Source organism: Rutilus rutilus (genome assembly GCF_951802725.1).
Source record: "Rutilus rutilus genome assembly, chromosome: 2".
Taxonomy (NCBI): domain Eukaryota; kingdom Metazoa; phylum Chordata; class Actinopteri; order Cypriniformes; family Leuciscidae; genus Rutilus; species Rutilus rutilus.
The window spans coordinates 53,572,179-53,584,657 of record NC_140210.1 but is presented as its reverse complement, the minus strand read 5'-3'; the positions used below and the strand labels follow the sequence as shown (position 1 = coordinate 53,584,657).

The 12,479-nt window shown below is 40.1% G+C and overlaps 1 protein-coding gene across 1 annotated transcript; it reads right to left on the bottom strand.

The window, feature by feature from the left end:
* Nucleotides 1-952: 952 nt before the first annotated feature.
* Nucleotides 953-12,451, bottom strand: LOC311284121 (uncharacterized protein). The gene is made up of 6 exons (XM_084398974.1): nucleotides 12,307-12,451; nucleotides 11,811-12,131; nucleotides 11,392-11,517; nucleotides 11,140-11,289; nucleotides 10,576-10,625; nucleotides 953-1,359 (listed from the first exon to the last, which is right to left on the bottom strand). The coding sequence occupies exons 1-6, from the start codon at nucleotides 12,344-12,346 to the stop codon at nucleotides 967-969; spliced, it is 1,080 nt and encodes a 359-aa protein (XP_084255100.1). The 5' UTR covers nucleotides 12,347-12,451; the 3' UTR covers nucleotides 953-966.
* Nucleotides 12,452-12,479: the final 28 nt, after the last annotated feature.

Genomic DNA, 12,479 nt, shown 5'->3' with positions numbered 1-12,479 from the left:
TCTATTAAACAGTCCTCAGTCTCAAGATCCACCAAGACTCCCACTGGTACAATGGTTGCCGGCTCACACCCCTGGTCAGACTCCCTTTGGGGCATCGGCTCCGGAGCGATGTTTGGCACTGTCATCACAGGCGGCTCACTCTCAGCGGTTGGATGCTCTCCGTCTATGGGGGGCTCAGGCATCGTCGTCTCCGTGGTACTGGGTGATGGTGGGCTGAGCTCTGGGTCTAGCTGCGAGATAACTTCAAGGTGTGGCTGGACGAGGCTGATGTCATCCTCTGCTTCACCCACTGTGAATAGGGATCCCTCTGTCCACAGGGTGAAAGTGATGTAACTTTCTAGGGTCCAGAAGGGAACGCCGCAAGGCATGACGAAGCAGGGATCTTCGTCCAGTCCACACCGAAATCCCTCCATTAAGCAGACGTCATCGCAGGTGGCTCGATGGCAGGTGTTGAAAAACTCCTCCACATACTCCTTAATAGATCTGCTGTTCTGGAAAATAAAAACCTCTCTTTTCAAAAGTTGTTTGTTTCCCCTCCATGGGGAAAAATCAATGGAAGCGATCTCCATTTTCTTGTTTAGTCCGGTCATCTGTCATCTGTAAACGCAACTGTTTAATTGTGCAAAATGTATTGAGCTGTATCCCTGTAAACCCATTTGATCAGACAAGCCAATGCCTGCATTTCAAATGAAAAACAAATAATACACAAATAACACCCGTAATGAGTATAATAGGACAACCAACTGCAACTTTCTCTGAACTTAACTCAACTTTAGCTCCAGTGACTGACATTCGGCATCTGTTCCGCAAAATTAAGCAGATGAAGGCATGATTCCTCATTTAAACCCAAATCTAGCTGAAGTTTCTTCTTAAAATAAGGGATTGTTTTTGTCCTGTCTCTGTTGCATTGTGGGTTAAACTTCCACTTCACAAAGCTGCTTTGAGACACAGTCAGTAAAAATGTCATTAAGGTCTCTTTGTTGTTGAGAAGATCACTGGATCATCTGGATTATCTGCAGTGGAGTAGATCACTGGATCATCTGGATTATCTGCAGTGGAGTAGATCACTGGATCATCTGGATTATCAGCAGTGGAGTAGATCACTGGATCATCTGGATTATCAGCAGTGGAGTAGATCACTGGATCATCTGGATTATCAGCAGTGGAGTAGATCACTGGATCATCTGGATTATCAGCAGTGGAGTAGATCACTGGATCATCTGGATTATCTGCAGTGAAGTAGATCATTGAATCATCTGGACTTTCTGCTGTAGTGTAGATAGTGAAAGACACCACGTCTTTGTTCTTGCACTGGAACTCGCTGATTTCCTGATAATGATGTTCATTCAAGTCACTGTCCTGCAAAAGAACTCATGATATAAGTTCATCATCATCATCTTCATCATCATCATCATCATCATCATCATCACCATAATGAAGATCAACACCATAAACTCTCACCTCTGCAGTGATTTCTGCTCTTGTATTCAAAGGCAAAAGTCCGACAGAGACTGTCAAAACAAGAGGAGAAATAAAGTTACATTCAAACAGCAAACATTAGAAAGAGATGTGTGTGTACCTGCGTCTTTAGATAAGCTCAATGACTGACTGTCCACATCTTTTCCACAAGGTCAACCAGATGAAGACATGATTCCTTCATTTAAACCCTGATTTATACAAAGTTTTCATCCTTTCACCTTGCTTACATAGCATTTATAACTAGCTGCATATATATAATCAATAGATGTCTATGGGAAATGTTTTGTTTCTGTAGAAACGTGCATCTAAATCTGACCATGCTGGGAAAGTCCTGATTGTGTAACTCTTGGTGGTTTCTTGCTTCTCTTTCTGCACAACACCATCAGCGCCATGAGGAAGATGATCATGATGATGATGATTAACCCAACACAGATATAGATGACAGACCCTGAATGAGAGGCATGATCTGTAACACACATTTAATGTCCTTTAAACTGATATATAGATGCACCACACTCAAATATTCAAGAAATAAGAGTCTTAAAGAGTGGCAGACAGATGAACTGAATTGTTGAGACTTGATGATCTGTGTGATTCATGCTGGTGGATTGTAGATTCAGATCTGTTGTACTGAAATATGATGATGTTGTGTTTGTAAAAGAGCTTATAGCTGAAATCAGTGTCACTAACACTGAATTGAACTAAATACATTCATTTGTTCTATTGTCTTCTGTTGAGCTGCTTAATAGCTGAAAGTGAAGTGATTTAAAATGCATTAATTTTGCAACAACAAAACTGTTATTTCCCTGTTTATTACTGTGATGCTGCGTTGAAACAATAATGTGGCCTTATTTTGTTTGATGGCAAATTTTCCTGTACCTTTGTAGGTCATTTCTACTACACGTACCCTTCTAATAAATACTATAAGCACTTACCCAGTTTAACCAGCAACAAAATCTCTGAGTAGACATCAGGCAAAGGCACAGTCCTCCTCACAACACACCAGTATTGGCCTGCATCCTCTGTTCTCAGATCAGTGATGGTGACGGTGAAAACTCTGGCCGTCGTGTCGTCAGTCAGAGAGAATCTCTCGTCTTTAGCTGGAGATCCTGATTCAACCATGATGTTTTTATTTCCATAGTTGCACTCCCCTTTACACAAATACTTTGAATATGATTCAAATCCAGATTCATATGAGCATCTGATCTCAAATCTCTCTCCTCTGTATCCAGTAATTGTCTGTGAAGCTCCAACAACAACAGCTGAAAACACAAATATCATTATATAGAGCTGTTATGTGTGAGCAAGAGACATAAGCAGGCCAGAATAATAACTGACAAATATCATCCATATGAGTCTGATGATCATGTGATAACAGAGGAAAAACAAGAGAAGATGTCAAACTCTGTGTAAAAGAGCTGAGAGTCTGAAACTCACCTGTACAGATGCTGGAAAAGAGCAGCAGGACGTCCAACATGATGAAATTTGACAAGCGTTTCGCTTAAATAAAAGACCAAATTCTGTGTGACAAACGTTACTGCCGTTCTCTTCCGTACTGAGAGAACAATGTGAGTCAGAAACTAATATTAACATTTCCTTCCCCTTCTGTGTCTCTAACCACATCCAGCTCTACAGAATCTTAAAAGAGCACGTGACCCTGGACCACAAAACCAGTCACAAGGGTCAATCTTTTCCTCATTAAAGCTGATATACACAACTATACCCGTGCGACTTGTGACGGTTTTGAGGTCCAGAGTCACACTTACTCTGACAAACTTAACATGGTTTGCTTATATAGTCATCTAAACAGCACACTTAGTTGTATATTGTATATTTTAGGTTTTGTGTCTCAGTTTCTTTTGAGTTTTAATCTTGATTCTTACCTTCACTAGTTTATTTTAAATGGACCTGTGGTGGACAAATGGTTTTTATTTTTAGAGTACAGATATTCCCTGTAATCTTTAAATCTTAATGTAATGAGCAAACTGCTGTTCAAAATGGTTTCATATAAAATATCACAGCACTGGACAGGTTGAGTATTTCCATGAATATAAGGCTTGAGAGTCTGAGACTAGCTTGTATACGAGTCGTTTCATGAGTTCACTGTCTGTTTGCAGCTGATTTCAGTCAAAAGGAGTCATTTTAGATGGAGATTTGAAACATTAATAGTGACAGGAGCAAGCTGTGTAGTATTTTACATCACCTGTAGAGGGCGCTATGTAGTGCAACTCTCCAGTAGCTGACAAATATGAGTTTCTCCGCAGAATTGGACTGCTTTAAACTTGGGTTGTTTTTCCCTGCAAGTTGAAGGTCTGACGCATTGTATAAATCAATGATGGGCAATCTCGGTCCTGGAGTGCCACTGTCCTGCAGAGTTTAGCTCCAACCCTGATCAAACACACCTGAACAAGCCTTCAGGATTCCTCGAAGGCAGGAGAGTTGTTATTATCAGGGTTAGAGCTAAACTCTGCAGGACACTGGCACTCCAGGACCGACGTTACCCATCCCTGCTATTAATTATAATGCTTGTATTGGAATATTTTACCCATATTACATTTATATTAGACAATACAGTGATTTTTCAAGTTAAAATTGTGTGTGATGCATAACAGTGACTGTAAAAATATCTATTTTAGGTATGGAAGTTGCATATTTTTGCATAGGTCTGATGTTTGAGCTAGGGAAATCGGGCTAGTTTTGTTACATAAATCTGGCAACCCTGACTCTAAAGACGGGCAATGTGTTCAATGTGCGAGTTCGGACACTCTGGAGGTCGCGAGCCATTGCACACGATACTAGTCAGTTAGCCTGATAATCATATTAAAGCAGCTGATACACGGCACAACTGTACTGCATCACATGAGCTTTCACACTAAACACGGACGAGGAGCTTTGCATGTTGCTGCTATAGCTTTGGATAGAAAAAAGAAAGACAATATAAAGATGAGTGTGCAAATGACTCTGTGAAAAGAAGAGAACAGGCAGCACAGCCACTCCTTTCAACTAAAACGACTAGAGAGAGTGTGTGTGTGTTAGTGTATGCGCATGCTGTAGGATTGCAGCCACTGGGCTATAACACTAAATTAATTTATTGATACTTATACAACCTTCTAGGGTCATAGGGCTGGAGCCTATCCCAGTTTCTTAGGCTAGTGGCAGGGGAAAGCACTCTGGACAGATGGCCAGTCCATCACAGGGCTCTCTCTCACACACACACAGGCAATTTTGACTCTCCTAAGAGTCTTTGGAGTGTGGGGGAAACCGGAGCAAACCCACACTGACACAGGGAAAACATGCAAACTCCTGGCTCAGCCGTGGGCTCGAACCGGGGACCGGGAACAGAGCTGACCAATGAGCCACCATGCTGCATATAATACTATATAACCTATATATACAGTACATAGATCTATGTGACGTGGTTGTGTATGACTTGGCAATAGGAGACAGCCTATACGCTGGTCAAAATTGGGCTGATTCCCCAAATATTTCAAACATGTTTGAAGGGTAGGCATATATATATATATTTTTTTTTTTTACTTTATTTAACTAAATGAAGAGTACTAATTACAAAAAGAATATGGAAATTCACACCATTTGTTTTTCTTTCTGTTATCCACTTAGCTACCTAACTTACTATGAACTTTATATATACAATATACACTTTATAAACTGTGTTTTGTACAGAAAAGTGTCTCAAAATCTCGATTCATTAAAGCAATGTAGATTTGAGCAGATTTTGACAGTTTTTCATTTACGGTTGATCACTGAATATATCGGACCCTCTCCGACGCAGTGTAAACGTCAGCGTCCGAATTCACTCACTTCATGTCGTTCACAGATATAGTGCACTCAAATGCCATACACTATATAGGGATTAGTGAATGAGTGAGTGATTTCGGACACAGCTCAAGTCAAATCAATTCAAACACTAAAAACATTTTAGGACATTTTAATCACAAACAAACTGTTACCTGTCCCAGATTTCCTCTTCCTCTTCTTCAGGATGATGAAGGTTCCAGAACACAGAGTCAGAACCAGCAGAACCGAACCCAGACCGCCAGCAACAGAAGCCAGATCTAAAGGCAATGCTAAACACATGATATTTACATGATGAAACACAAACTGATTCTGCTACTGAACATGTATCAATCATTTTGATTACTGTAATATTACAAATATTGTAAATATACAGTTGTTATATTGTGTAACCGAAGTGAAACTGCAATGGTAAACCTCAACTCTTCAGAGGGAAACACTTCTGTTTATGGTTGATGCCAAACCAAATTAACCACATGAAAGCTGATTTGTGCATCATTTTATGCTTATACTAGCTAAGATATGTGTCTCAACATAACAACAACAAATATTCAAAGCAATTTCCTTTCAAAGAGTGATCATGAGATCAGAGAGTTGCATTATGGGTAGTGTAGTTTGTGTGCTTACTAGTGTTTGTCTGATTGTCTTGAACTGTAGTATTTCCTGTTGTTGTTCTTGTTGTTTCAGTTTCTATTTGATGAGTCGTTGACAGAGAGAAACACCAGTGACTGTGAATCATGCAGTGAGAACATGAACACATATAAACTCTAAAGCTCTACATTCACACACAAACCATTCACATCATGTGAATATGAACAGAAGTTATTCTATTATAACACTGGTTACTCTCAACTAAAACATTTTATAGTGTTCATTTTGAATTATTATTATTTTTTTTTATCCAAAGTCACTGCTGACATATAGAGTTCAGTTGATGAACTTGAGCACGTTTGTCACATCACCATTCTGTGTAGTTTTGTTCATGGACTTTCAGTTTGTTTTCATTTGTCACTCGTTTCCTTGTTCTGACTCCCTCCAATCGTCCGTCTCCATAGTTACTGTCTTTATTAGTGCATATGTGTAAGCTGTGTTTGAGTAATTATCCTCATTGAATTTGTTCCTTCACCTGCACTCCTTGTTTGGTATTGTCACGAACACTGTCTCGCATGCTGGCTGTCTATTTGGATCTATTTAAATAAACCCTGTGTTATACTATCTTCATCTTATCTTCATTAGTTATTAGTTCATCTTTCTTACACTCACAGATTTCAAATGAAAGCAATGTAATAATATGAAGTGAACACGCTTCTCACAATTTCACTTGAGTTGAATTAAATGTGTTAAATTTATTCATTTAGCAGACATGTTTAAACATATAGGGAACACACCAGCAATTTATCAGGAGCCAGTAACAGCTAAAGCAGAAGTACAACTGAAATAGAAGTAAAAAAATAAAAAAAAAAATATTTATAATGCAGTAATTTACCCAAAAACTGAAGGTTCACCTCATTATGATTTTAATCAGGATCCTGTTATACACAGATGAGCCATTCGTCACAACGCTAGGAAGCTCTATATTTGTTATATTTATTTTCATGTCTGTTTCCCGCTCTGCTTTTCATTTAAAGGTGCTCTAAGCGATGTCACGTTTTTTAGGCTGAAACATTTTTTGTCACATCCAGCAAACATCTCCTCACTATCCGCTAGCTGCCTGTCCCCTGAACACACTGTAAGAAAACGCGGTCTCTGTAGACAGCCCAGGCTCCACAAACGGCAACAAAAACGAACTGGCCCAGCCTGGACCACGAAACATAACAGTGTTCCAGCCAATAACCGACAAGAATGATGGGGTGGGGGTTGGGGGGTTAGTGCGCGTGCACATGAAGGGGGGTGTGGAGGGTGGAGGAGTGAGAAGCATGAAGAGGGAAGTTAGCTAGAGGAGAGATGTCCGAGACAACGACTAACGTTAGAATTATATTCTCTTGAATTTGTATATGGGCGACACACGACCAAAGAGACGACGTTCCTACGAACAAATAGCAAAGAAGAGGGAAAAGGAGAAGGAACGCGCAAAGTCCCGAATTTACATCGGAAAAGCACGGAAGGGAGGGGGAGGGGGAGGGGGAGGGGGAGGGGTTGAGGAGGAGGGAGGGTTGAGCTAGCCTCCGTTTTGTTTGACAATACTTCGAATGTCAACAAGAAGTGACGTCACCCAACATCGCTTAGAGCACCTTTAATTAGTCAAAGCACTTCTTCCTTTATGTCATTTCAGTTGCCTGACTATAAACGCAACTGTTTAATTCCAATGCCTGCATTTCAAATAAATAAACAAATAATACACAAATAGCACCCATAATATAACACAAAACTTGCAAAAAACTGTAAACTTTCTGTGAACTTTATAATAGATCAACGAATGCTGAAGAGCGTCTTTAGGTTACTCCAGTGACTGACAGTCAGCTTCTGTTCCACAAAATTAAGCAGATGAGGGCATGACTCCTCATTTAAACCCAGATCTAGTTGAAGTGTCTTCTTCAAATAAGGTTTTTTTTTTTTTTTTGTCACTGTTGCATTGTGGGTTAAACTTCCACTTCATGAAGCTGCTCTGAGACACAGTCAGTAAAAACGTCATTACGGTCTCTTTGCTGTTGAGAAGATCATTGGATCATCTGGTTTATCTGCAGTGGAGTAAATCGTTGAATCCGGTTCATCTACAGTTGCATCTGGTTTATCTGCAGTGGAGTAGATCGTTGAATCTGGTTTATCTACTGTTGAATCTGGTTTATCTGCAGTGGAGTAGATCGTTGAATCTGGTTTATCTACTGTTGAATCTGGTTTATCTGCAGTGGAGTAGATCGTTGAATCTGGTTCATCTGTTGAATCGGGTTTATCTGCAGTGGAGTAGATCGTTGAAACCGGTTCATCTGTTGAATCTGGTTTATCTGCAGTGGAGTAGATCGTTGAAACCGGTTTATCTGTTGAATCGGGTTTATCTGCAGTGGAGTAGATCGTTGAAACCGGTTCATCTGTTGAATCTGGTTTATCTGCAGTGGAGTAGATCGTTGAAACCGGTTTATCTGTTGAATCGGGTTTATCTGCAGTGGAGTAGATCGTTGAATCTGGTTCATCTGTTGAATCGGGTTTATCTGCAGTGGAGTAGATCGTTGAAACCGGTTCATCTGTTGAATCTGGTTTATCTGCAGTGGAGTAGATCGTTGAAACCGGTTTATCTGTTGAATCGGGTTTATCTGCAGTGGAGTAGATCGTTGAAACCGGTTCATCTGTTGAATCTGGTTTATCTGCAGTGGAGTAGATCGTTGAATCTGGTTTATCTACTGTTGAATCTGGTTTATCTGCAGTGGAGTAGATCGTTGAATCTGGTTCATCTGTTGAATCGGGTTTATCTGCAGTGGAGTAGATCGTTGAAACCGGTTTATCTGTTGAATCGGGTTTATCTGCAGTGGAGTAGATCGTTGAAACCGGTTCATCTGTTGAATCTGGTTTATCTGCAGTGGAGTAGATCGTTGAATCTGGTTTATCTACTGTTGAATCTGGTTTATCTGCAGTGGAGTAGATCGTTGAATCTGGTTTATCTACTGTTGAATCTGGTTTATCTGCAGTGGAGTAGATCGTTGAATCTGGTTCATCTACAGTTGCATCTGGTTTATCTGCAGTGGAGTAGATCGTTGAATCTGGTTTATCTACTGTTGAATCTGGTTTATCTGCAGTGGAGTAGATCGTTGAAACCGGTTTATCTGTTGAATCGGGTTTATCTGCAGTGGAGTAGATCGTTGAAACCGGTTCATCTGTTGAATCTGGTTTATCTGCAGTGGAGTAGATCGTTGAAACCGGTTTATCTACAGTTGCATCGGGTTTATCAGCAGTGGAGTAGATCGTTGAATCTGGTTTATCTACTGTTGAATCTGGTTTATCTGCAGTGGAGTAGATCGTTGAATCTGGTTTATCTACAGTTGCATCGGGTTTATCTGCAGTGGAGTAGATCGTTGAATCTGGTTTATCTACTGTTGAATCTGGTTTATCTGCAGTGGAGTAGATCGTTGAATCTGGTTTATCTACTGTTGAATCTGGTTTATCTGCAATAGAGTAAATCGTTCAATCCGGTTCATTTTCTGTTGAATCTGGTTTATCTGCAGTGGAGTAGATCGTTGAAACCGGTTTATCTGTTGAATCTGGTTTATCTGCAGTGGAGTAGATCGTTGAAACCGGTTTATCTGTTGAATCTGGTTTATCTGCAGTGGAGTAAATCGTTGAAACCGGTTCATCTGTTGAATCTGGTTTATCTGCAGTGGAGTAAATCGTTGAAACCGGTTCATCTGTTGAATCTGGATTATCTGCAGTGGAGTAGATCATTGAATCCGGTTCATCTGTTGAATCTGGATTATCTGCAGTGGAGTAGATCATTGAATCCGGTTCATCTGTTGAATCTGGATTATCTGCAGTGGAGTAGATCATTGAATCCGGTTCATCTGTTGAATCTGGATTATCTGCAGTGGAGTAGATCATTGAATCCGGTTCATCTGTTGAATCTGGATTATCTGCAGTGGAGTAGATCATTGAATCATCTGGACTTTCTGCTGTAGTGTAGATAGTGTCTCTGTTCTTGCACTGGAACTCGCTGATTTCCTGATAATTATGGTCACTCCAGGCAATGTCCTGCAAAAGAACTCATGTTATCTTCCAAACCCTTAAACATCTGAACATTGAACCATTATTTGTTATCACTAGCAGATACATGTTGAGTTTTAGATGCTGGTGAGCAGGAGAGAGATGTTCAGAGTTAGCAGCACCAAACCAATGAGCAACAATCAGCTTTTACCAGCACTGACATTACAGCTGGTGTTTTCAAGAGCTCACAGATATAACATCATCATCATCATCATCATCATCATCATCATCATCATCATCATCATCATCATCTTGTCACGGGTGGTTGCAGGAAGGCAGACAGAGACGAGGATTAAATACAGGACAGCAGAACAGGTAGCAACACACACCAAATATAACGGATATCAGACAAAGACTGACAGAACAGACGGAACTTAAATACAAACACAGATTACACTGATTAACAGAACACAGGTGATACAGATGACGATGGTGACTAAACAGGTGATACAACTGAACTGATAATGACAGTAACCATAGCAACAAAGGAGTGGCGGGAAAAGAACAAAGGAAAACAGGAACAAATCAAAACACAAACTGAAAGTCCAAACAAGCATTGACACGTGACACATCTTCATCACCATAAACACTCACCTCTGCAGTGATTTCTGCTCTTGTATTCAAAGGCAAAAGCCCGATGGCGACTGTCAAAACAGGGGGAGAAATAAAGTTACATTCAAACTGCAAACATTAGAAAGAGACGTGTGTGTATCTGCGTCTTTAGATAAGCTCAATGACTGACTGTCCACATCTTTTCCACAAGGTCAACCAGATGAAGACATGATTCCTTCATTTAAACCCTGATTTATACAAAGTTTTTTCAAAAACTCCGGCATAGTTTTCACTGCTCACATAGTATTTATAACTAGCTATATGTGACCCCTCAACCCAGGCCCTACTCGCCCCGCTCTGTGCGGGCCTCGAACCCTAGTCTCCGGCGTGAGAGTCAGGCGCTGTAAATACTGCAGCTTATAGCGTCTGTCGTTAGAACGCCTATTGAGATCAGAGGAGTGAGGTTTACTCGCACAGCGACTACTAACTGGCCTGCGTTACATATATATGAAAGCAATAGATGTCTATGAGAAATCCACATTTAGAGAGCAGATGTAAGTAAATGTGTTTGTTTAGTTTCTAGAGAAACGTGCATCTAAATCTGACCGTGCTGGGAAAGTCCTGATTGTGTAACTCTTGGTGATTTCTTGCTTCTCTTTCTACACAACACCATCAGCGCCATGAGGAAGATGATCATGATGATGATGACTAACCCAACACAGATATAGATGACAGACCCTGAATCAGAGCCATGACCTGTAACACACATTTAATGTCCTTTAAACTGATATATAGAGGCACCACACTCAAATATTCAAGAAATAAGAGTCTTAAAGAGTGGCAGACAGATGAACTGACCTGATGAGATGGTATGAACTGTGTGATTCATGCCGGTGGATTGTAGATTCAGTTCTGTTGTACTGAAATATGATGATGTTGTGTTTGTAAAAGAGCTGATAGCTGAAACCTCAGTGGTCTTATTATCTGATGGATGACAGGAAAGATCAACTTAAAGTCAATGTTTCTAAAACACTGACACTTAATCCAACTTAAAATAAATAAACAATAATTTGTTATATTGTCTTCTGTAGAGCTGCTTTATAAGTGATTTTATAATGTATTAACTTTGCAACAATGAAACTGTTATTTCCCTGTTTATTACTGTGAAGCTGCTTTGAAAAAATATTGTGGCCTTATTTTATTTGATGGCCAATTTTCCTGTTCCTCTTTAGTTCATTTCTACTACAGGTACACTTCTAATACATATAAGCACTTACCCAGTTTAACCAGCAACACAATCTCTGAATAGACATCAGGCAAAGTCACAGTCCTCCTCACACCACACCAGTATTGGCCTGCATCCTCTGTTCTCAGATCAGTGATGGTGACGGTGAAAACTCTGGCCGTCGTGTCGTCAGTCAGAGAGAATCTCTCGTCTTTATCTGGAGATCCTGATTCAACCATGATGTTTCTAAATCCATAGTTACACTCCCCTTTACAAAAATACTTTGAATATGATTCATATCCAGATTCATATGAGCATCTAATGTCAACTCTCTCTCCTCTGTATCCAGTCTGTGGAGCTCCAACAACAACAGCTGAAAACACAAATATCATTATATAGAGCTGTTATGTGTGAGCAAGAGACATAAGCAGGCCAGAATAATAACTGACAAATATCATCCATATGAGTCTGATGATCATGTGATGACAGAGGAAAAACAAGAGAAGATGTCAAACTCTGTGTAAAAGAGCTGAGAGTCTCAAACTCACCTGTACAGATGCTGGAAAAGAGCAGCAGGACGTCCAACATGATGAAATTTGACAAGCGTTTCGCTTAAATAAAAGACCAAATTCTGTGTGACAAACGTTACTGTCGTTCTCTTCCGTACTGAGAGAACAATGTGTGTCAGCAACTGAAATTAGCATTTCCTTCCTCTTCTGTG

Excerpts from the sequence above, each read along its gene's own strand:
- LOC311284121 (XM_084398974.1), bottom strand. The coding sequence starts at position 12,346 with ATGTTGGACGTCCTGCTGCTCTTTTCCAGCATCTGTACAG. Across the intron at positions 12,132-12,306 it reads CTTTTCCAGCATCTGTACAG|CTGTTGTTGTTGGAGCTCCA; the intron begins GTGAGTTTGAGA and ends TTGTGTTTTCAG. Across the intron at positions 10,626-11,139 it reads ATCAGGACTTTCCCAGCACG|TCGCCATCGGGCTTTTGCCT; the intron begins GTCAGATTTAGA and ends CTGTTTTGACAG.